Source organism: Eretmochelys imbricata, chromosome 18 (genome assembly GCF_965152235.1).
Source record: "Eretmochelys imbricata isolate rEreImb1 chromosome 18, rEreImb1.hap1, whole genome shotgun sequence".
NCBI lineage: Eukaryota > Metazoa > Chordata > Testudines > Cheloniidae > Eretmochelys > Eretmochelys imbricata.
This window is the reverse complement of record NC_135589.1, coordinates 8,331,656-8,357,768: the sequence shown is the minus strand read 5'-3', so window position 1 is coordinate 8,357,768 and position 26,113 is coordinate 8,331,656. Positions and strand designations below refer to the sequence as shown.

At 45.3% G+C, this 26,113-nt stretch overlaps 1 protein-coding gene across 2 annotated transcripts in view; it reads right to left on the bottom strand.

Annotated features, from left to right (window-relative positions):
* Positions 1-26,113, bottom strand: part of PAX7 (paired box 7) — a 147,326-nt gene that overhangs the window by 3,646 nt on the left and 117,567 nt on the right. For both annotated transcript variants that reach the window (XM_077837178.1, XM_077837179.1), the window contains exon 8: positions 1,792-2,038. In XM_077837178.1, coding sequence (XP_077693304.1) covers positions 1,792-2,038 — 247 coding nt within the window. The remainder of the gene's footprint in view (positions 1-1,791; positions 2,039-26,113) is intronic.

The window sequence follows — 26,113 nt, the reverse complement described above, 5'->3', positions numbered from 1 at the left end:
GTGAGCCCTCTGCCAGGGTCTCTAGCGTTTTTGTGACCCAGCCATTCTAGAGGTGAAACTGACCCTCCCAACCGCTGTCTTTTGGGCCTGATCCATAGCCCACGGAAAGTTTCCACTTGATTTCAGTGAGCCTTGGCTGAGGTGGCAGACCCTTGGCACCAGCCTCGCCTCAGAGGCAAGTGAGGATGCTCAGAATGCCTTACACAGATTTTGTTGCCAAGGTGAGCCATTCCCCCAGCCCTCAAATGTTGGGGGCTCAAATAAGTCACAGAGGGGTTCAGTTCCAGATCTAAATTTCACAAAAGTTTGACTGTGTTCACACCCAGGATTCTGACTCTGGCCTATCTCTAAGTTTCCTAGAACCAAACCTGGCTGACAAGGTTTTGCCAAATAATCAATCCCCAGTGTTGCCCAGTAAGAGTCACAGATTCCCATACAAAACCTTCTCGAGAGGCTGGCACGCCTCTGCTCCGTACACACACACACACACACACCCCCACACACCCTTTAAGCATTTTTCTTGACTGAAGCAACAAGTGAGATTTGATGGACCAGGCCTGCCATGGTCACAAGGGAAATGGTGGGCTGGAGGCATAAAAGACCCAGGGGCTGTGAGACACTAAGGTTTAGAACTGGCACCAGGCTTGGAAGGGACACTTCAATTCCACCCGTGCTGGGACTCCTGGATATGATGTCGCCTGTGAAACACACACATGCCTGGCAATTTCCCCCTGTCAGCATGGATTTCAAAAGCACACACGTGCCTGGCAATTTCCCCGTCAGCATGAATTTTAACATGAGAAGCCCTTTTCCACAGTCAGCAATTTCTGAATGTTGGGAAAGTTGTGTTACCTCCAGTCATCCAACCCCCCATCCCCATCCTTGAGGTCAAATGGAGGCAATAGCAACAATAATTACTATGCAAATTTGGAAGGGGGTGGCTGCATTCAAAGCACCCGAAAGTCCAGAACCTACCTGCACAACTGTACCTGCTGACATGGCGTGTAACTCCTAACGAAAAGGCTAGAGAAACTCTCTCTCTCTTTCGTTTTTGTTTCTTTGCTGCTTGGATTCTGTTCCCAATAGGGCTGCATGTGCAGTAGCAGAGTGGCCGTGTATCCCACCTCCGTGTGTTTGGCATGAGTCTCCTCTGGCTGAGGAAGCCCCAGAGCTGAGAGGGTTTGTCACCTTAAGCATCTATCTTAAAGAGGTGGTGGGGGTGTTGGCAGCTGGGTCAGAACGGAGTGACGGGGACTGTGAATTGTTTGAATGGGATGGTTTTGGCCGCTGAGGATCTGTGGTGTGCATCAAATGTGGTTTTCTAATGACGGACTCACGCTGTGCTGATATCCGCCCTATATTTTTATTGACAGGTTGGGTTGGTGCAGCTGAGCTCAGTCCCTTGGCTAGTGATGTCATGTTAGGCATGTCTAACTCTCCTGGGACAGAAGCAGGGTCACCAGGATGTAGGGTCTTTGAGGGAGCAGAAGTAGGAGATGGGGAAGCAGAGGGATCCTGGAGGTACCCCTCCTTCCCTTACAATATAAATATTTCTATTCAATATCTTTCATTCAGACTTTTCCAATAGATGGCAAGTGAGTGGGGGACCCTGTACAGAGCACGGAGAGAGCGGGATGGTGTCTGTTTGATTAGTCCCTAAAGAATGATTCTCTGTACAAACATCCATGGGAATCCAAGCCAACAATCTGACTGCTGGTTCCTCTACCCCAACTCCCCCCCCACCTAACTCTGCTTAAGTCCAGCCGACTTTCTGGTGGGATCGATACTCACTTTGTCCGTACTGTCCGTACTGGTAGCTGGCCACGGGGTCCACGCTATAACCAGTGGTGCTGTAGGTGGGAGGGCAGTAGGACTGCGAGGTGGGGAGGCTGTCAACAGACTTGATGGAGTCGCTCCGCTGGCTGCAGCTGGCAGAGATGGAGTTGGTGGTGTCCAAACCACCGTGGAGGGGAGAGATGGAGAAATCAGCCTGGGGCTGTGGTGGAACGCCGCTCGGGTTGCTTAGGATGCTCATCACCTGGGGAAGCAAAAGGGGAAAGTGTTGTTGATGGGCACATGAAGAGAGCACGCTTAGATCCAGCAGGATCTGCCTCCAGGTGGTCTTGTGACAGCCAATATCTATGGTGGCTTTTAAGTCAGTTTACATTTGCCAAATGGTGCCAGATTGAAGACCCTGGAGAATAAAGTCAAATAAAGATAGAATAAAAGTCATGAGATTTCTGCCATCTTGGGCTCCTGTCGGAACCAGATCTGAATAGTAACCTCCCGGTTTCGGATCCAACCCGGAAGAGCAGGCTTTGATCTGGGGATTTGAACTCGCCCACCCCCTATCCAAAAGCACAGGTAAAGGAAAGGGGGTTAAATTGCTGGTAGAAGCTCAGCCCATCTCAGGATTATCCTTGGCTGTAAAATGTAATTAAGGCTGCACCTAAACTATCTTACCACTTTGGGACTGTAAGCACAGTTGGTTCATTTTGCAGAGAAAATGCCTGTTAGAAGAGAGGTGTTTGGAAGGCAAACAGGAGCAGGATGGAGCGAGTCAGTTTGCTTATAGGATAGGAACCGGGGCCCTGATCCTACAAACCCTTGAGCACCTGCTTAACTTTACTACCACACGCAGCCCTATTGAAATCAGTGAGGTTCCTCGTGGTTGTCAAGTGTGTAAGTGTTTGCAGGCCGGGAGCCCTGACCAGGAGCTGAGGGGAGGAGAGGCGCCTTTGACGCAGCTGGGCTGATCTCGTCATCTGTCACTGGGTAAGTGCAGGCTTGCGGCATTTGTACTGGCTGCTCGCCCGGGGATGGGCAGCGGTCACCTTGGGAGCCAGTGTGGAGCTCGAAAGCAGAAATGTTGAAAATCTCCACATTTAGCATAACCTTATTGACATCAATTAAAGTGGCAAATTGAAAATATTTGCAGCCCAGCAAGAGGCAGAACGAGCCCTTTATCCCCTGCCGGTGGCCTGGGGAGCTATTGTGCAGAGGGTTCATTCTTCGGAATGACACAAGGGGGGATTCCATAGAACAGCTATTTCCCTCTCTACTCAACCCCATCGCCCTCCTCCCCTCCCTGCCCTTGCTAAGTCAGGAGCTTATCCTGAATGATGGGGGGGGAGGGGGCGGATTGACATTTGCTTTTTCACCCTCCCCCTCCCCTGGAAGGACTCAGGAGTCCAGCAAAGACCTTTTCCCTGGACGCAGCGTCACCTCCCGACTCGGGCAGGCTGAGTCCCTTCTCGGGGATTTGTCTCAGCGTTGGATTCACAGATCAGCAATGGCTGGAACCCTGAGGAGAAGAAGGTGATGGGGGATTGGAGTGGGTGTCAGCCTATCAGCTGGAAAATCAGTATAACCCCTACCCGGGGGTCTACTGGGCTGGGGGGTTCAGAGTTCCTCCTCTTCCTTGCACATTATTTCAGCCCCAGGCTGTGTGAGCCAGGGCATCACAAAGCCAGCAGCAGTAAGTGCTACATATCCTAAAGCCCTGTACATACTATATGGAGCTGTCCACACTTTAGCTATATGTATCATCAAGAACTTCATTGCCTTTTCCCACAACATTTTTGGAAAGGGATGTAAACCCTCCTGCATCATGGCTTATGCCAGCCTGTAGCTGCTGGGGATTAGCAGGGAAATTTCTCTGAGAGCAGGTTATCCTATAGCACTACTGCAGGGTTTCTTGTATCTTTTTCTGAACAAGCTGGTATTGGGGACAGGTTGCTGGACTAGACAGATCGCTGGTCGAACCCAGAATTGCAATTCCTATATTTTTAGGCCTCAGGCTCCAGATGCATACTGCCTCCTTTGATTCCAGGTACAATACAGATAAGGGGGCTCTTCACCCTGGGATCCCAGGGGTTTCTATCATCTTTGCCCCAACGTGGATAGCACAGGGTCCTAACTTCCCCCAGAACTCTAACAGTCTCTGGGAGCTCAGCTGATTTCAGATGACAGGATGGACTAATGCAGTGGTGTCAAACTTCTGTGGTGGAAAGGGCCAAAATCCACTTTAAGTCCTGGACCGGATGCCCAATGGGATCAATCTGGCTTTTAAATGCTAACTAAACTTTTAGTTACTATTGGATCCCTCAGTAGAAAAATAAGTGTCCCTTTGGGCCACTACTATTTCTGCCCTTCACTTTTCTTCTTTCCCCACCTCCTTTCGCCCCTTCTTCCTTGTCTTTGTGCATCTCCTCTGCTCTTCCCTCTATGTTCCCTTACAGCAACACCTGTTTCCAACCTCCTGGGGTTTTTCTCCTACCCCCTTCCACATTCCAGCTGCTGAAATGATCAGCTATGCAATAGTTCATCTTGACGTTAAAGTGCGATCATTTGAGTTTGACATTCTAATGAGATTTATAGGGACTGGGGATTTTACACCTCTCTGAGCCATTGTTTCAGGCTCTCTGAAGACTCAGGAAGGCAACACTGCATTGGTTTTCCTTCCGTTCATATCTGGAAGTGTTCTTCACCGTCACGAGGGTCAGAAACTTGCTTTTTCCCTTTAAATAGACGCTGAGATTCTGCTTTAAGTGGAATCTGAATAGGACACGCAAGTCACACAAATACATCAGGCAGCCTGGATCAGGCTGGCCGACTGTCTGTTTGACACCCCTGGTCTAGTGTAACCTGATTTCATATGGTACAGCAGGAGCTTCATGACTAGGAGAATTGGCTCAGAAGGAACTGATCATCAATGAGGCAAGTGGCTTGGCTATTTATTATTATACATACATCTAGGGCACCTGTCCCAGGCATATGTGGGGCCAGACTGAGATATTAAATTCAATTCATGACTAGGAGCAGGTGCACAAATGGCTGTTGTTAATTATTTGTGGAAAGCCATAGCTCGGCTAACTGAAGGCTAAGATATCACCTCCTCTCTCCTCCTACACTCCTTAGTGAGCTGTCCAGTGCTTGTAGTGCTGTACAAGTGAAGATTTGGTCATAGTACAAATTCAGAGATGCTGCAAGTAGAAATCATGTGGAACTGGATGGTTTTCTTTCACTTTGAGTTTGAGGGATTCTATGAGCTTTCAAAAAAGTAAGGTGAAACTCGGGCTGACCCTCGCTTGCACTCTGGCAGTGTAAAAGGGCCTCAAAGTGGGTGCCAGTTATAACTACACTCACTTTCAGGCACACTGACAAGATGGAGTGAGGTGAAGTGGTCTTAGTGTAAACAAGTCTCAGGCCCACATTATCCCAACCTGTGAGAGCTGAAACTGGAGAAAAGCCTGCCTGAATCTCTGCAAAAAACAACAGCTGAGTTTCATGCAGCTGAAGACAAGACTCCTGCGCTCTGTTCCCAGCTCTGCTCCTGACTCTCTGTGACACCGTGGGAAAGCCACTTAACTTCTCTAAAGTTTCCTCATTGCAAAATGGGATTGATACTATCTCACAAGGGTGTCGAGATCCTGAATTAATACATGCCTGTAAAGAGCTCTGAGATCCTAGGACATGAGATGCTATGGTACAGATGTGCAATTACTGTTATTATATTAGAAGCCAAAAGGGTCCCAGAATATCAGCACCCAGAGGAGCCAGCAGCATAATTTTGAAGCTCTGTGCCCTGAACCATGATGTGGATTCTTGTTCTAGATCCCTGGTACTCTTAGGCAAAGAACATCAGCTAAGAAGACAGCAGTGTATTCCAGATGAATGCTCCCACATGGCTCTAAGGGAAGAAGGGTGGTGGCGTGTTTCAGGTAGTGGACTGTGTCACAGAGTCACTGTGTGAGCTTGGACAGGTCTCTCAAACACTCTGTTCCATGGTTCCCCAACTGTGAAATGCTTTTTTGGTCTGTCTTGTCTATTTAGCCTGTGAGCTTTTTGGGGCAGGGATTGTCTCGTCCTATGTGTTTGTACAACCCTAGTACATTGGGGAGCCTTATCGCTAGATGCTATTGTATCAAAAATAACAAGAGGTGGACCCTGGATTCTTCCACCCCAGCTGACATCAGCCACCCAGTGTTGAACACCCTCCACAAGAGGGGGTGAAGAAGAGGCCTCCAGCTTGGGGGCAGGCTAACACTGTCTGGCATTTCACGCCGACTTGTGCAACTCATTTTCCAGCAACCTTTTGAACTTGGGGAAGTGGAGGGCAGATGGAGTAATCCCCTCCTTAAGAATGCAAAGTCCTTTTACCTTTCCTTTTCTGACCTTGCTTTCCTATAATTTATTACTTCTTGGTGCATTACCATCACTAACTAAAAATCAATACCCACTCCACATCTGTAAGGTTTTATCTGGAGGGAAAATCTGTTACCTGTCAATCATGGCAATGGACAGCTTTGCCTTCCCCTCCCTTTTGTCAATCCCCCCCCCCCCCCAATCTCCTTTTCCTTTGCTGCTGCCCCAAATCAGTCACAGGCTTGGTGTGAGCTTGCACTTAAGGGTAAGTCAATAATGGCCATGGTGCTATGAGGCTTTGGCCTAATTTCCACCCTTTTAGGAGACTGCTTGTCATGGGGGAAAGGAGGATCTCAGTGTGTCGGGGTGGAGGGGCACTGAGGATAAGGTAAAATGGAGCCTCCTGGATGAAATAATAGGAACCTCCTTTCCTGCCACTGCCCCCGCATCGTCTCTGCGGTCCCCCAGTTCCCCCCCGCCCCCCCGCGGGACGTTTCATCACTCTCTCCTGTACTTTAAAAGAAGGGGAGTTTAAAAAATGTAATTAATTCCCTCCATTTCTGAGCTGGCCCTCAGGGCCTCTGGCCGTGGAAACTGTAGCAGGGGAAATGTGCACCCTTTATGATAAACGAATGCGGCTTTGGAAAGTGAAGTGCAATTAGGAGCCTCAATCTCTGCAATCAGGGCTCCAGATTTTGAGGTTTGGAGGTTGTGTTGGTAGGTATGGGGGGGTGTTGTGTGTTGTGGGGGAGGAGTTTGAGAGGCAGCGAAGTGATGGGGCGATATTTTTTTATATACAAAAGGCAGCGGGGTGAGGTGGGGGGGGGAAGAGGGGAGAGAATATTATGTAAGTTTCATGATCTGTAGAAATGTGAAGAAAGACAACCCCCAGATATCCCCTCCATACAATTAACTCTAGAGACCCCTGCAGCACCCCGATGCTGGAGTTGCTGCTTTTGGCCCTGTCTTGTTTTCACTGATATTCTCCCCCTCACTCCAGCTGCTCATTGCCAGGATGGGGAAGGGCCAGGTTAGTCCTTGCCCACTTTGCTCGGTGTGGAAAGGGAGTACAAGCTTAGGGTGCTCCCACCCTGTGAACCTTGAGTCAAATCCCCGTCTGCTTCCTTCCCAACACACAAATGCCTTTATGCCAACTCAACACACATAATACCTGACACAGCTTCTAAGGAGCTAGAAAATGGGTCAGAGAAGGACAATGTGGGAATCTTTCAGTCTGTCAGCTGCACAATGATTGATCTTTCTTTTGGGAGGCAGTACATTGGGGTGCACCTCCACAAACATGAAAACAAACAGGATCAGGTCATCCACTATCCCTCGCTCTGGAGAGGAGACAGGCTGCAATGAATATGAAGGGGACTCCTCATTGAGGCTGCTGGACACAGACAGAGTCTGTGGTTCTCTCTAGTTCTTAGATTGAACTAACAGCCTGTGCTGGCTAGTGTCATTACACAGGGTCTGGGGAAAGCAGCCATGAAAGGGACTGCAGATATCCCACAGGCAATCACTCCATCTAGTTCTGCACTTTGTTTCTGGCAATGGCCAGTGTGACACTGGCGGACTCATGCCAAAGCCCCAGGCCAATTCACTTGTGAATTAGTATAGATCAAAGCGATTGTTAAATGTATCAGAGTGTATTTGGTGTTTAAACTTCATGAAAAACAATGGGATGTTACTAACATTGTTTTCGCGTATCTGCATCCTGTTATAATGTAGTAGCAAACATTTACATTGGGTAGATCCCTGTAACAAAATAACCCGTCAAAGGAGAAAGAAGCTTTGTAAAATGCTAATGAAGAACACTAACAGAAAAGAGCTCATTTCAAAGCGAGTGGTCACTGTGTGTGATGACTGGAGGTCAAAGACTGAAAAGGCATTCCTCACTCTATGTCATCAAAGGAAAAGCCCACGTGGGTAGTGACCTTGTCAGTGTGTTTTCTGTGAGAAGATGCTAGATGCATGGATTCAAGGAAAGATCCTTCATCTCTGAACTGTTTGGACTCTTATAGGGAAGTGTACCAGATGCAACGCAGAGATCCCCAGAGAGAACCTGGGTACCCAGAAAAGACTTTTGGGAGACTATTTATTTTGTTTATTACATCACTATCACCATTTGGAGTTACAAACCATGACTCAGCCATGCATTTATTTTACCTGCTTTAACCTCTCAATAACTCTCATTTCCTTTTCTTAACTAATAAACCTTCAGATAGTTTACTATAGAATTGGCTGCCAGTGTTGTCTTTGGTGTAAGATCTGGAGTACTAATTGATCTGGGGGAAATGACTGGTCTCTTGGGGCTGGGAGCAACCTGAAGTGGTGTGATTTTTGGTTTGAGTGACCTTTTATCACAAAATCCAGTTTGTCTGGGTAGCAAGATAGGGTGGAGAATCTAAGGGGACTATCTGTGACTTCATTATAAGACCAGTATTGTGATCCAGGAGTTCTCATTTGTTTCTGGCTAATTATAGAACACACCACCAGTTTGGGGTGTCTGCCCTGTTTTTTGACAGTCTGCTCTGAAGTAGGCACTCACAGTCGTGAGCCACTCCAGACAGCGTGACCGCCCACATATGATATGGCAGAACAAGGCAAGAAATTCCTCCCACAATGCACCTGACCAGTGGGGGAGAAAGGGGCTAACATCAGTTCCTCTCTGACCCCAGAAGATAATCAGCTTATACCCTGAAGCATGAGATTCAATTGCCCCATCATAGTCTGACGTTGCCTCGCTACAAACTTGAATGATAGTCAGAAAATTATACAGCCTCCTTCAAAAATCTCTCCATTGTGAAAATGATATCCATGGTGTGCAGGGAGGGTCAAAGCAGGTGGCTGGGTGCCAGCAGTTCTGGATTCTGTTTCCAGGTCTGCCATGGACTCACTGTATGACCTTGCCTAAGCTATGTGGGAGAGGTAGTGTGAGCTAATGGTTAAAACACAGGCTTGGAAGCCAGGAGACTTGGCTTCTATTCCCAATTCTCTCATTGGTTCACTATGTGATGCTTGGGCAAGTCACTTAACTTCTCTTTGCCGCTTACAAGGGAGGATAATAACAGATCCAGGGATGAAATTTGCTGTGTCAGTGCACATTATTGTTGTTATTGCAAAGGTGGGACTCCTATGGGCAGCTCTGCAGCCCCTGCTCTCCCTGAAGCGCGGTGCCATGGTTTGTACCATTACTTCCAGAAGAACAAACACCAGAATGTGGCACTGGGCGGAAAAACAATTAAGGGCTAGGATTGCCAACTCACTGCTGCTACAATGCCTCTCCCAGGCACAGAGACATCTGGAAACAACTTGTGTACGTTCAAATGGTTACGCCAAAGAGCAGCAAGTCAGTATGTAAGGAGGAGAGTACTCGCTGCAAGGAGAGACAGCTACCAAGGAGAAGGAAGTCTCCTCATTCATCACAAGGTGGCTGATCATATCCCATCCATGAATCTTGTACTTAGCAGACTTCCTTCATGTTTAAGTGTGAGGTTTCCAATAAGCAGATTGCTAGACTGATGTAATGTGAAGGCTAGACAGGTGTGACACCAAGACTAGATGAGCAAGATATGGCCACCAGGTCAACCCCGAGGAAAATGGCTATCAGAACTAGAGAGAAAAGATACCGGTGGTGCTGGGTTTGAATAACCAATGGCAGAAAATTGCACCTTATGATCATTCCCTAAAGAGCGGATAAAGTAAATCCTTATTGGTGGTGGGCATAGATATGGTCATTTTTTTGATACCCAGGGGAAGGGGAGCAGGGAAGGTTGATATAATTTTAGGTGCATTTATAGAGGCATCACATCATGTAGCAGGATGGTGACATTGCATTTACTTCTGGACCCCTCATTACCAGAAAGATATGAACAAATTGTAAGGAGTTCAGAGAAGAGCAGCAAAAAATGATCGGAGGCTGGATGGATTGGCTCTGGAGGAAAGGAGAACAGAGCTTAAGGCTAATAGTTTCTCAAGTGATTCTGAGTGTCTCCGTTGTCGGGTGTCCATCTTCAGACACCTTAAGGCATCCAAAATCCATGGCTACTTTAGAAAATGTTGGCCTCAATATGCATAGCTTGGCTAAATTGTGAATAAAGGAAGGCCATAACATTCTACAAATATTTGGAGTGCAAACTCCAACGAAGCAGAAATCTTACACAGGGTTGTACGAGAGAGTGTAACTTGGAGTAATGGGAAGACATTCAAAAAGGGAAACTTTAAGAAGAACATCCTGCCAGGGAGATGTATTTATTGGGCAGTGGAATTGTCTACTAAAGGATGAAGCGGAAAGCCCCTCATTTGGGAAAGAGGGGAAATGCTATCACTTGGAACATTTAAAACTAGGTTGGACAAAACACTAGAAGATTCCCTCTAAGGAAAAATCCAACTTTGACTTCTGTGGTGACACCTGTAAATCTCTTCCCTTTAGTTTCACTTATCTCAGCATTTGCAAAGATTGCTGGAAGAGGAAAAGGTTGACAGAGCCCTAGATGTGTTCTTGGAAACATGTCAGTTCCTCCAGCCCCACTACCTGCATGGAGCAGGTTCTTCCTCTGTTCTGAATTCCAATACAAGGAGCTGATCCACACCATCAGTACAGGTGACTCAGTTACCGCATTTGGAAATTCATTCTCTACTCCCCAAGTCATTTCAGAGATGGTTTATTTGTACCTAACTTAATATTTCCCATTTCTACTTTGAGACCCTCTCACCTCATCTCACCCCTCTCACCTACTGAATAAGCCCTAATCTTTCTTCATATCAATACCTTTTTAATATCTTAGTGTCATAGGGCCAAAAGTATAACTGGGTTCAAAAAATCACTCAATGATTGCCCTGTTCTGTTCATTCCCTCCGAAGCATCTGTCATTGGCCACTTTTGGAAGCCAGGATACTGGGCTAGATGGACCATTGGTCTGACTCAGTATGGCCACTCTTATAGGTAGAACAGATTATTTTAAACCTACATTAAACAGTAGCAGAAGGGAAATGTTACTGTAGGACCGATGAAAGACTTGGGAGGAGATAAATAAAGTTATAAATAATAAATAAATAAATAAATAAATAATATGGAGACCCAAAGATCTTCACATTAAAGGAAGTTGACTATAACCAAATGTGCCCATGGGTAGAGAAATACAATGATTATATTGTAATCATCAACACTTTACTTACAAAACCAAGCACTTAATTTTGAACTTCTAAAAATCCCCAGGCCCAGATGCGTTGTATCCCGGCATAATGAAGGAACTCTGTGAAGAGTATGGTAACCCATCAGGTGTACAAATTAAATATATCCTTGCAGTCAGGCATGGCAGCAGAGGACTAGATAAGGACTCATATTATCCACAACTTGAGAAAAATCTAATCAAAATGATCGTAGGTCATTTAGTCTAACTTCAGCAAACAGAGTCAGTCCATTGGCCAGTAGAATCAGTGGGAACCAGAATGGGTCCAAATACATTATCTTAGAAGAGTGTGTTTTACTTCTGGAGATTTAAGTTATGTAAAATGCAATCAAGCTTTTAAATTAGATTTTAAATGACTGGGGTGAAATCCTGGCCCTAGTGAAGTCAATAAAAGTTTCAGCTCTGACTTCAGTGGGGCAAGATTTCACCCCTGGAATCTATTACCTTATAAAAGATAGCTTGGTGGAATGAGCTCTGCCTTGCTAGATATTTATCATGCAACCATCAGCATGGGATCTGAGTATCAGAACATGGTGTCTAGGGCTGAAGAGAATGGGAACCAATGTAGTCTTATAAAAATTGGAAAATTCTTGATCAACAAGAGGCCAGTAAGGCAACTGATAAGGGAATGGTTCAAATATTATCTATCCAGAGTTTATTATAACTTTGGACGAAGCACTGCAACAATGTTTGATTCCTATACTAGTCAACGTGTTTCGGAAACTCAGGTATCTTGATTGGATAAATATATATTGAATGGCCAGAAGCCAAAGCTGGTTATTGCAGATGGCACTGGATTGCAGTGATGTCTCTAGAGTGGTATCTCAGATGTCTTCAGATAACAAACCTTTGCTTTGATAGCGTTTTCCATTTGCAGATTTCAAAGTGCTTTACACAGAAGGGCAAGTATCATTCTGATGCAAAAACATGCAGAGAGAGGGCATGCTCAAGGTCACGCTGTGAGTCACTGACAGAGCCAGGGACAGAACACGAGACTCCCAACTCCCGCTCCAGCGCTATGATACTCGACTATGCTGTCTCCCTTTTCAATGTTCTCATAAGTGGCTCACTGTGGACCTGTGCATGGGGAGTGGTGTAATTTGACAGCCAGCAATAAAATCAGAAATACCATTAATACCGTCAGTGACTGAAAACATCTTCCAGGTTTTTTAAATACATAAGGGGAGTGGTTTAGGGAACAGTTGATGAAATGGACATGAGCAGTTTTATTTTTGGGTCTAAAAATCCTAAGCTGACCTATTCACTGATGGATGAAGAATTGGCATGTACTGACAATGGAAGAGACTTATGGATTCCCATTGGGAATGACATGAAGTTGGGAATACAGTGTCACTTGCAGCAACGAAAGCCAATAAGATTCTAGGCAGCACCACGGGAGTATTAGAAACAAGACAATGGGAAGTTATTACCTGATTATTCAAGGCTATCATGAGGTTCCACCTGGATAACTGCCTCTTGGTTTGGACACCCTGCTACTGTAGAGATGTAGAAATTATGGAGACGGTCCAGAGAAAAGTTTCTAAACTATTCAAAGGTGGGTCTTAGCTATGATGATAAGATGAGTTACTTGAGCTCGGACAGTTTGGAAAAAAGAATGGGGATCTCCTTTCAGAGCAAGTCCCTAAGAAAGTAAGAAGGTTGATGGGGAATCTTCTTGCAGCTTAAGATTAATTTCCCAGGGCATTGTTACATGTGGGGCTTGAACCCAAAACATCTGGATCTAGAAGCATGAGTCTCTATCCCTTGAGCAAAGGGACCAAATCCAGTGTATCAGAAGTAGTAGCAGACTCAACAACAAAGAGCCACACTATGTTAGAGCAGGTTGCCTAAGGTAAAGGAGGATTCCAGTTATGTGCATATGGACTTACGGTAACTAATCAGACATGGACACACTTCCCCTGGAGATGGAAGAAACCTCAGGCCAAGAGATTCAAAAGTGATTAGAGATTTTGGCACCCAACTTGAGATACCTGAAATCACCCTCCTTCTGAAAATCGAAACACCTTTCTTTAAGGTGTTTCAGGTAAGCCATCCAAAATCACTAGTCACTTCTGATAATTTCGGCCCCAAGATTAGTTAAATGCGTACAAATGGTTCCCCCACACCAACGGGTCAATTAATGTGTGTACGGCTCTGCCCAGGAAGCATTTTCAGAATACTGAACAAAGATAATGGGCTTGACTCTCCTCTCAGGCTGGTTTTACATCAGTGTAACCCCATTGACTGTAGCAGAGTTACATTTGCACTGGTGTAAGTGAGAGGAGAATCAAGCTCAATAGTATCTCAGGTTATAAATGGGATTCACTGATAGATAGCAGAGGTTCTTGATCACATGCATTGATCTGAACAGACTGATAAATTTAGGATTGGGATGGAATTTCTCCTATGGAATAGTAGCAGAATCTCCCCCTCCATCTGTAGAGCGCTGTGTGGATACAAAATTTGTATCCGCATCTGCTCCGCGATCCGCAAACATAGTCTGTGGATATAAAGTGGATAGCTGCAAATTTTCAGGGCTCTATTCATCTGAAGCTCTGAACATAGATCTTGTTAAGCTATTCATCACCAAATAATGGGACAGATCCTGAAGATATGCTAGCTTATACCAACTGAGGATCTGCCTCATCAACTTCAATGGAGCTACATTGATTTACACCAGCTGTAGATCGAGCCCTATGTCTGTTATGAATTTATTTCCCCTTTTGGTTAATGAATTGCTCGTGAACTACTCCTGATTTCCTTCAGACACATTCCCTATCTGTAAGGGGTCATTGAATAGCTTTTCCAGCTTATGAGTTGTTTCTGAAGTATTCTTTTTGACCATTAGTTATTTATGTTGGTTGGTTACCTAAGTCACATGGTACTTTTTGTGCTCCTTGATTGGATGGCTAAAACATTTTAAACAGAGGAGTAACAAATAAGTAACGTGAGTGGTTCTCAAACTATGGCTTGCCAGAGAGCTGGCTGGTCACATGGGGCTGGCTCCTCCTCCTCGTTTCCAGCTGCTAGATTCCATTAGAAGAAGCTAAACATACATTAAACACTTCCCTGAAGTTATTTCCCCCCCAAAAAATATTTCCATGTAAAATGCCACATGGGTGGAGTGGGAGGGGAGTTGTCCATGGGACAATCTCTTTGTTAAGACATGGTGCAACTATGAAAAAGTTTGAGATCCTCTGAGTTAGGCATACGGGTTAGGCACTTTATCCACAAAATGATAAATTACTAATTTAATTATTTCCAGGTTCTGATTGGGAGACAGCTGTCTGGAGAACAGTCTTGCTCATGGCATTTCAGCACTCACGGGGTCACCTGGGATGCAAAAGCAGAGAGGAACAACGACGAAAAGTAAGAACCCCCAAACATTTCAGAATCTTTAAAAGGGTTTAGTTTGGGTTTGGCTTTAGAGATGGACAAAGGTTTGGGGATCACCTTTTTCTTATCTTCTGCAACTGTTTGTCCATCCTGGGGTGATCTCTGAAATTGGCTGGAGAAGGGGCTGGAAAGAAAGGGGCTGGCAAGAGATTTACAATAGCAAGAAACAAAAAAGGGTGCCCGCTAAATTTGTTGCGGTGCATCGGCTGGGTGTGAATAAAGGCTGGACGTGGGTCTCAAACAGGATAGCTAAGTCCCAGCAAATTAAACCTGGTTTATAAAAAGAAAAGGAGGACTTGTGGCACCTTAGAGACTAACCAATTTATTTGAGCATGAGCTTTCGTGAGCTACAGCTCACTTCATCGGATGCATACCATGGAAACTGCAGCAGACTTTATATATACACAGAGAATATGAAACAATACCTCCTCCCACCCCACTGTCCTGCTGGTAATAGCTTATCTAAAGTGACCATCAGGTTAGGCCATTTCCAGCACAAATCCAGGTTTTTTTAACACGGCTGTTACTCTGAAACCTGGTTTATAAACTTCTTCTGTCATTCAACCCCTGAGAGCTCTCTCCTATCATCAGCTCCATACCAGAGACTGACAAAACCAAACCAAAATCCACAGAGGTGTCTCCTCTCTTCTCCCTTCTTTGCCATTTTTTCCTCTCTCTATTTTTTTTTTTCAATTCTCAGCTAAGCTGATATGTGCTCACTCACTATCACAACCCCCCGCGGACACTGGTAATAGAGTGAGGGTGCTGACTTATTGCTTCCAAACAAGATTTCCTGAGATCCTTTGAGTCCTCCCCACACCTCCCCTCTCTGCTTCTCTCCCTCTTTTTTTTTTTTTTTTTTGGAGTGTGGAGGGAAGCATCTATAAATGTGAAAGGAAGCTGCACTACAAAGAGTCCCCCGAGTGGCATATCCCAGCCTCAGGCAAAGCTGCCTGGTGCACTGATAGCCCTGCGTATCTCCTCTAGAACTCCTCTCTCTCCCCTCTCTGATCAATCAAGGGCTGTAATCAGTTAAGGCCTGGCTTAACTGCACTGTAAGATACACTAGTTAAGTCAAGCCAATGCCTTCAGGGTCCCCATCGTAAATACGGAGAGGTCATGGGGAGATGAAATAACCCTGATAAGTTCAGCCACTGCAATGCTAGCTAGACTCAAACCAACCATTTAATAACTCAGGCTGGCAAAAGAATGAAAGAAAGGGAAAATTAGCAGCATCCCATACTGCCACCTGCTTGGCTGTCTGTTCATTTGCTCTCTTGCTTCCCAGCTTTCTTGGGACGTTTTGCGTTTTAAAGGTAGGCCGGCTCCTTTTCAGCTCATTCACCCTAACAAACTTGTAGCAACTTGAGAGAATTTTAGGTTTTTGGGAACCTACAGCAGGGATGAGTTTTAAAGTCAAGGGTCTTCCCTTCAGTCCCGCAGGACAAGCCAGGAATCCAGTGGAAGTGGCTTTTCGCAGCCCCACAGTTGGTTTCTACGGGCCTCTCTGCTGCATGAGGCCGAAACAAAGATTTCAGGGAGAGATTTTCAAAAGCACAATGGTGATCTATGCTCCCTGTCCACCTCTAAATCAAAAAACACACTCAGAGCTCAAACCTTCTCAGAATATTCAAGTCAATGGGGCTCTGTCGCTTTGCAGCAGCTGCGGATCTGACCCTAGAGTTTCATTGGGATAAAGGTACCACTGAAGGTAAATGGGAGAGTGATGATCTTGATTGAGATTTTAGTCTAGGGCTTTTTTTTATCTCATAGTCCCTCTCCCCACCCAGTTCCAGGTAGAAAGTGGAGTTTTTTCCTTCTCTCTGGCTGCGTGTATAGTTACTAGAGACGGGCCAGAGAAAAGAACCTTGAAATTGAGCTCCTGTGAATTTATTTATTATTTAATGCATTCAGCATTGTACAAGGCACAAAATACAGACAGTCTCAGAGCTGAAGAGCTTAAGATCTAATGATGCTTTAAATATTAGGAGGGCTTGGATTCCGCTTTGGATCTTAAATCCACCCTTATGTTTTTGGTTCTATGCAGGAAATGGGGGAAGAACTGTTTTCCAGTTACAGTTCTGATGCAACTGAAACCTCGTGGGATTTCAGCCCAAGATGGCAGAAATTGAGTGAGAACAGCTGATTTCCACTCTTCAAGATATCAGAAAACTGGTGAGATTTTGACACAGTGGAATCCTGAGCCTGACTCTATATCTGACTGGATCTTAATTCCAAATCGCAGACTAAACCTAATACAGATCTGGATCAAAACACCACTGCATTGGCCTGTCTCAAAGATTTATATTGCAGATAGGAATGAATGACCACAATATACTAAAATTCCCAGACAATCCTACAAAGTCCAAAAACTCAAAAAGGTTCCAGAGCTTCAGATGAGATAAGCATCCACTGTTTCTCTGAACCACCCAAACCTCTTGAGTGTAGTTGGTCTGGAAATCTCATGAGAAAAGGCTTTTTTGTGTAAATAAGATTACTAACTCTTCTTGTCTCAGATTGAGGAGCACCTTCCCTTGATATTTTGGCATTTTCACCCCCTGCTGGGAAAAGGAAGCACAAAATGAAAAGGGGAAGAAATAATAAAATTAAATAAAAGTTTAGCAAAGTTTTACAAAATGAAATTCAAACCCAGGTCAGTTCATGTTTTAGGAGAAGCTGCAGCTCAGTTGGCTTTTTATCTGAATTAGTCATATTTCCCTAATTAGTGCTAAAAATATCACCATAGAATAACAATACTGTCAATGGAACAAATCCTGGAGTCTTTACATAAGTCTTTGGTTATAAGACTTCAGACCCATTCAGCAGTTCATCCCTCTTCAGGAAAGCACTAAGCACGTGCTTAACTTTTAGGAACATGCTTAACTGACGTCAATGGGCTTAAACATGTGCTTAAATGCTTTTTTGCAGAATAGGGATGGACATAAGCATGTGCTGAAATGTTTGGCTGAATTGGGGCTTTAGTTCTATGCTATGAAAAAGACACCATCCGTTTATCAAAATCACAGTGCCAGATTCTCTGTTGGTGTAAATGTGTTTTAATGGGTCTGAGCAAGGTGACACGAGCAGAGAATATAATCCACACACAATAAAACCTCACTAACTTGCAATATCCTCTGAATTTTGTGAATTAGCAAGTAAAAGAACAAGTACAATTTAAAAAGCCAGGGTAAGACGTCACAGTACTTTTCTCATTTTTGTTAACGGTGGTTCAGCTTTTGTTGTTTCTGATGATATTCCATAGTATTTTAAACAATAATACTGAGAGTTTTCCAGAGTATACTACCTTATTTTAAATCTTGAGAACACAGTAATATGAGATATCACAATCGTGGCTGTTATTAAATCTTTGCAGAGGGACAGGTAGAGATCATCGATTTTTGTGTGTGGATTATAAAGTTTACCTTTGAGAGAATTTCAAATTAGTGAAGCACCGTAAATATTTTAAAAATTCCCTCCCTCTCTTACTAACATCTCAGATTGTTAAAAATGGAATAATGTCAAGAATTTAATTTGTTATTTGCCTTGTAGGTTGTTCGCTTACTTTATGTGTTTCACTCCATTTGGACAATGAATATCACCTCATCAGTTTAATTACCCAGGTAGTTTCACCTTCATGCACTTAAATCTAGTCTATCTTGGAGAATTTTACAAAAACATATAATTAATTCAGTAATAGTGCTGGTGGGAACTCTAGTCTGAAAACACTGAAAGCCCCCAAAGCCTTGTTGATACCAGGACTCCAATAGGGGATTTTTTGTTAGTGAAGGCACAGCCTAAAAGTTTTGGGTTGTAAACAATGCAAGGAATTGTTCAAATCAAAACAAAACCAAGCAAACGAAAAAAAACCCATTTTTATTTAAATTTCTAGTCATTTCTGTGAGCCCTTTTCGGTTACTATTGCTATTACTGCATCACGTAGAAGTTCCAATCGACACCACAGCCCAACTAACAAGAGTGCTGAAGTTAAAGCCGTACAATGCCCCTAGGGTAGATGCAGATATACCTGTATAAAGGTGCTCATACTGTGATAGCTATCCCCATATGGGAGGGGGAATTAGCTATAAGACACCTTTATACTGATATAACTGTGTCTACATTGGAGGACCAGTGTAGCTCTTTCACTAAAAAAAAGAAAAAAAAATCACCCCCAAAACACTTTTATTGCTACAAAATGTGTGCCTAGACCCAGCCCTAATCTCACCTGGATGGCACAAGCCCAGGACCCTCATGCAATAAACTCAGCATCAAGCCCACAACTTCTGTCAGAGCTACACCCTATCTTGTAGAAAGAGATCTTGATCTAAAGACCTCAAGTGATGGCGAATCCACCATGTCCCTACGCACGCTCGGGCCCACTCCCTTCCATCCTAACTGTACTGCAAAGTGATCTGACTGATCTATCACGCCCTGCGTTACTCCGGCAAAGTTTAAGGCTCCTTGCGCGTGAAGAAGTTTGAAAGCACACGAGCTTCTGCTGATCCAGAGATAAATGGAGGAAAAGGGATTAGAAGCGATTTAGCGGAGGAGAGGGAAGACTCAGGAAGGGCTGATTATTTTAAAGATAAGACTATTTAAAGATAATGATTGCATAAATTTAATTAATGCATTTTCATGCCGCAAATGGCCGTTTTGTAATTAATGTATCTGGCCTCGCTAAGCATGGGAGATCACATCTTCCAATCCCCCTCTCCCTTCCGATTCCCCCCTCCCACCTCCTGTTTAATGAAAGACAGAAAGCAGATGACAGAAACAATTTGTCAGCCAGTGCGGGTGTCAGATGCCTAATTGGCCGCGCTGAGTTAGTGGAAAGTAAGGGGGGAGGTTGTTTCTTCTTGAGGCCTGCTAAGCTTTAGGGTGGGTGCATGTGTTGGCGGGGGAGAGGGGAGAGAGTGTACCTCATTAATTGATGGAGATTAGGACACAGATTGGCTGTGGCAGGGACGGGGCAGTGACAAGGAGGGGACAGGAAAGGCTGATTAACATCCGTGCAAACAAGCTGCCATATCTCACAATACGTTAAGTTCCAGCAACATTGACAACATCGATGCTGATCACTCATTCTCTTTCTGCTTCCCTCTCTCGCCCACCTCATCCCTGGTCCCCCTCACTGCTACTGCTGGCTCTGGGCCTCATGAGGTGGAGGCTGGTGAATGGGTACATGCTGCGCTGTAGCTCATGGCCAATGGACGGTGAGCCAGATTCTGACATCTTGCCCAGGGCCAGATTGTACCCTCTGGGTCTGCCACTGGCGGCGACCCTGGGCTGTGTGGCCTCTACCGACCACCCCACCCTGCTCTGGATCCCATGGAGGGAGACTTGATAGTGGGGAAGGAAATGGCTGAGGACATGCCAATGGGGAGAGGCACTGGCCATATCCTACGGAAATCCGAGGGGAGATCACGCCGACAGCTGTCCGCACTAGCCTCCGGGTCACCCCGATTTCTGAGCAGCTCCCTGTGCACAAGTCGTGGTATGTGTCATTCTCAAATATTCTTCAAGAATCTTGTATGGAGGCTCATCGGGATCCTCTTACTCACCTTTGAAACACATTGTATTGCCAGTCCCAAATATTCTACAACCATGTCAGCTCCCACCACTCCCAAAATCATGAGATGGGTGTTAAAAATCATGAGATTTTTTTTAAAGACCCTTGGAATTCATTTTATTTACATCCTGGTTTCTGAGTCTCTAGGATGTGTTCTGGACACTAGCCATAAAACCTTCAGCCAACCATATTCACCCTCACTCTGCCATTACATGGTGAGGAGCCACCTACCGCCTCCTGTCTGCCACATTCAAACCAACTGGTTTGGTTTGGGGCTTGAAATCTTTCTGAATTATGGTAGAGATTTTCAAAAGACTCTTCAGTAAGTCCCATGATAATTCAATGGGATCAGAATTCCATAGACACTGAAAACCCCACTCACTTCCTTCCAGTCCAAGAAATGCCCTTGTGTAACCAACTGCAGCCCATACACACAGACACCACTGCTCTCAGCCTGGACAGAATTCAGAGCTACAGCACCAAATCCAACCGCCCCCTTCCACTTGAGCTGAAGATGAACTCTTCCGGCTGTAAACGGCTGGCTGTTTTCCTCACTGAGGGCTCATCTCTAATATAGCTTTACTGCTACAAAAGAGTTTTACTCTCACAAATCCATGGGGCACTGCAGCATTTAGGGGACTGATTGCACCTAACCCACTCACAACACTCAACCCAAATCTCACAGCTGAGCTGGCATGACAACCAGAACAGGTTACAGTTCTGCAGCACTGTTTTTGGCAGCCCCTATGGTATCTGAGCATGTCACAAACTTTAATGGATTTATCCTCATGGCACCCTGGGAAGTAGGGAAGGACTAACAGGTCCATTTTACAGAAGAGGCACAGAGAAGCTAAGTGACCTGCCCAAGGTCACACAGGAAATTTGTGGTGGAGCAGCAGGGATTTGAGCCCATCGTAGAATCTCAGAGTTGGAAGGGACCTCAGGAGGTCATCTAGTCCCACCCCCTGCTCAAAGCAGGACCAATCCCCAACTTTTGGCCCAGATCCCTAAATGGCCCCGTCAAGGGTTGAACTCACAACCCTGGGTTTAGCAGGCCAATGTTCAAACCACTGAGCTATCCCTCTCCCCAAGACCTAGGTTAGTGGTCTAACCACTGGATCATCCTGCCATTCACATTTAATGAGCATTAACAAAGTAATGAGGTGAGCCTCATAACACTGCTGCCTTATAATATAAAAATAAATAAATAAAATAATAACAATTCTACTCTTATATCGAGCTCTCATTCAAAGAGCTAAGAGTTCTTTATAAAAGCTGAGACAGTTTTATTAACTCCATTTGATAGCTAGATGGACAAACTGAAGAACAGAAGGTGGATGGGCATGAAGAAGAAGAAGAAGAAGCCAGGAATAGACATGTCCAAGTTTCTGGCTCCTGTTCCTTAGCTCTTATCACACTTAGACATGCAATCTGTGAAAACTCACGTTACTAAGGTACAGTTTTATATTAAGGCTCCATTTATAAGTGATGTATACGGGGTTAATACGTAAGGAATAGACATTACAAACAGAGATGGTCAACATTTTCTTCTAGATGAAAACAGGACTTTCAAATAAATGATTTTTTGTGATATATTTTAGTTTCCTCTGAAAGGTTCCATCTTTTTTAATGAAACGATTGTCCAATAAATTGGTAGGGTTTTCTGGAAAAGGGAAAAGAGGAGAGAAAGGTAGAAAAAAAAATGAAAATCAAAAATAAAAAAGGGAAACAAATCAAAAATTTTTGGTTTCCAAAAGCTGAAAGAAAATTAAAATTTTCAATTTGAAATGAAACAAAAACTTCTGGTTTGAAACTAAGTGAAAAAAATTGTTTCACTCAATAAAAAAATTGGAAAAGTCCTGAAAAACCTAAAATGAAATGAAACTTTTTTCATTTTTTTTCCAAAATTTGTAATGGAAAAGGGTTACCTTTTTCAACCCCAGACCAAAAAGAGTTTACTATCTAAGCTCATCAGCAGACGGTGTTATACGGTTAATCAGTCCTGGTTATAAACAACCTACTGACCTAAAACATCTGCTCAATGTTTCTTAATAGAGTGGGGGTAGAAAATGGAATTTTTCACTGCACAAAATTTCAGTTTTTGGACAAGAAAGTCAAATTGTTCCACGGAAAGCAGACAATTTCAGTGAAAATTTGCATTTACTTGAAAACCCCATTTTCCACTGAAAAAGTTTAGATCCGCATGTGCAGAGGGATTGGTATTTTCCAGGCATCACCCCTTTATCAAACCCAGAGGGCTCCCTACCCATGTTAATATTGACAGAGCCCCTCACTGATCTCCCTCTTTCCATCAAAGGAAGGGCCAGGGAGCACATCTCCAAGAGAACCCAGTTCCCCTGGAGGGAAGGGGGCATTAGTAGAAATCTCATTAGAATCCTTGCGCTGCTCTCTCTCCATGTCTGCAGGGGGACCAGCAGCTCAGGAACCAGCAGGCTGATAGCCCACTACTGTTCCCAAACTGAATGGCCAATGGGAACAAGTAAGAATCAGTTGGAAATGTATATCTGGAATTTCTACTCTGGGAGGGATCGCCCTGGCCTGTCATGCATCCCTGAGATGCACAGATTTGGGGGATTTTCCTGTTCCAGTGAAAACCCTCCTCCCCTATCCTCAGAACCAGGAAAAACTCACCAGGTTCCTGTGTCCCCCTCTCTGCAAGGGCAAAGTAGTCAGAGACTGGATATCAAATGGATGCTACACTCAGGGCCTGATCCTGCCTTTCTTGAGCACCACCGAGTTCAGTGCAGGTGAGCTGGTAAGGCAGAAGAAACCCTCAAGGCCAAGAGTTAAGATGGTCTCAAATTTTCAAAAGTGGCCTCGGATTTGAAGAGGCTCCAGGTGTAGATTCCCGGCCCTGAGACATGGGAAGCTGTGGGTGCTCCAAGCCACTGAAAATCAGGGGTCAGGTGCCTGAGGTCAAAAATGGTCGCCCCCAGCATTTGGGCCCAATTATATAGCTATATAATAGACACCGATCAAATGCTTCGGATGTAGACTAAATAAGTATGAAGCAGGATCTCTTCCAACACAGATGCTTCAACGCCGGGATACGCATAAAACCCTTCCTTTCCATCCAGCTTATAAACCCTCACAAAGAGCGAGTGGGTCAGATCAATGCCTGGTGGTAGTGGAGTCATGCCAGGGAGGAATGTGGCTTTCTGTATATAAAATAAATAGCAGTCGATGACAAGCACCACACTGGCTGAGGATGAAGAAGCCTGTATCTGTCACATCGCTGCTAAGTGAGTAAATGTTAGTGCACAACTGATCGTTATTAGATGATCTACAATAACTGTCTCATTAAATCAGAGTTTGAGTGCGGGCTGGGAGTCTTAATTTGAAGTGCCACTGGTTGCAAGTTGTTGAAATCAGATGGATTGGGCAGGGAGGGAGGGGAAGGAAAGAGGGCCTATGGAGGTGTAAGATAGCTACAGGTTATAACCCACACATCCAAGGATTTTCTTATTTCCATGCTGCCACGGGGCCTGGTGAAAATATTCGTTCTCCAACTGCAGTCGCTTTCTGTCTTTTTCCTACCCCTCTCCGCACGCACTTTAAATCGCTACCTAATAAACGATTGGGCACCTCTCTCTGTGTTTTAAATGCAGCGTCAAAAGCAAAGGTTAATGCCTGAGATTGCATTCCAATTGAAAACGCGGCCACCGGTAAATTTGGTTTGTTTAGAGTGGAAATGCTTGAACTGCTGTGGACGGGTGGCGGGGTGCAAGAGCACGCGAGAAGGGGGGGGGGAACCCCCCTCCCACCCCCGTGCCTCTCCTGGACAAAATTTAATTCCAAAGTTTAATGAGTTGCGAAGGGTGCTGGATTAGAAAGGCCGGCTTGCGTGCTGCCAAAGCCGAAGTGCTATGTTAGTGGCTGCTGCAGCCGAAAAAAAAAAAAAGGGACGGGGTGGTGGGGGGGAGAGAGGGAGAGAGAGAAACCAACAGCTCTGAAAACGCCAGGGAACAGAGCAAGTGAAAAATGTCAGGGCAAATTGCTCTTGACAGTGTTAATATCTGCACCTCATAGCAATAATTACATGTAAATAAATAGTGAAATAGCTCTCAGCTGGAGTCTGCACTCTGAGTGCAGATGCCGCAAACAGCCAGCTGGGGACCTTTCGCTCTTCGGCTGCTTATTTCCCCCTCCTTCTTCCCTCCCCCAGTCTCATCCAGGCGGGAGCTGAAGGGAGCTGAGGGCACGATTGCCTTCATCTGAAGAATTCTCTTTGCTGCCTCTTTCTCTCCTGCACTGAAGGTACCCCATCTTTATGCTGTCCTTTGCCAGCTAGAGACGCCTGTTGGTCACAGGGTTGCGGGGGGTGTTACGGTGTTGTTTTCGGTGTCATAGAGCCATAGAGTCCAAGGCCAGAAGGGACCAGCAGATTGTCCGGTCTGGCCTCCTGTATATCACAGGCCACCAACCCTACCCGGCACCCGTACACTAACCCCAACAACTGAAACGAGACCAGAGAATAGGAGAGACTGAGATGCACCAGTGCCCAAGGCTCCCGCAATCCTGGCAAGTGACCCGCACCCACCCGCTGCAGAGGAAGGTGAAAACACCCCAAGGTCACTGCCAATCTGACCTGGGGGAAAATTCCTTCCTGACCCTGCAGATGATGATCAGCCAGGATCAGCTAGCTAAGCACCTGAACGCTCAGTGCCACCTCAGAGTCCTGGCCCTCTCCGTCCAGTGTCCCATGTCCAGCCATGGTCACCCCTTCCTTCAATGCAAGTGAAGGGCGGGAGGCTTGGTAGCTCCCCGATGGGCCTGCCTGCACATGGACCCAAAGGGTAGTTAACTCACTGCCTGGATCTCCTGTTCAGCATTAGGGGCCTCTGCACATTCAAAAGATGCTCCTGATCTCTTCCCATGGCTGGACAGAGATGGGAGGTATCTTCTCCAAGCACTGAGATGATATTTTTCCTACTACTGAAGCGGTCCATCTTTTAAAGGGGTGTAGGAAAGTGTCCGTCTGTGAGCTGGCATCAAGGGAGAGCAGATGCTTGGTTCACCAGGGGACGATTTGGGGTACGGAGTTTAAGCCAACAAGGAAGGGTTTTTTCCCTTGGCTTCTATTATTCTCAGTAGCATCCACCTTGCCTGAGAAACCGCATCACCCATTGTTTCTCTGAGTCAGACTGGATTTAGGGCTATACACATGCAAAATGCATCTCTGCGCTATTCCCTCCACCGCTGCCACTCATCCCAATGCCACGTTGGGAGACAGAGATGCCCGTGAGAGGGGAAAATGTACATCATTCCAGCAGCCTCACAGTTGGTGAGATGGCTGGAATCTTTCAGCACCACTCTTTCCCCCAGCTCTGCAGGTTTGGGGGAACCTCTTCTCTTTTCAAACCAGTTACCATGGCACCCCTCAGCCCTGCAGCCTCCACAGGGCATGGGACCAACACCATCCTTCCACCCCAGACATGGGAATTCCAAAGCTACAGCACCGAGTGCTCTCCACCAGCCTTAACAAGGAGATTTTAGCTTGTCCGTGGGAGGAATTTTACCTCTGACTTTTAGCAAGTGGAAGCAGTGGGTGTGATCCTTTCATTTTTCTACTTTATGTCCAACCATCTTCACAGTGAAACCCGTCATTTTGACTGCAGATGGCTGGACTTGACTGCCCTCCTTGTGTCCCATCAATGCTGTGTTCTAGAGGCAGAGGGGTCATTGCAGAAAGATACAAAGGTCTCCATGCCCAGAAAGCTCCCATCCCTACAGCTCCAATAAAGGCATCATCTTTGAGTCACTGATGTGCTTGAATTTCCCATGT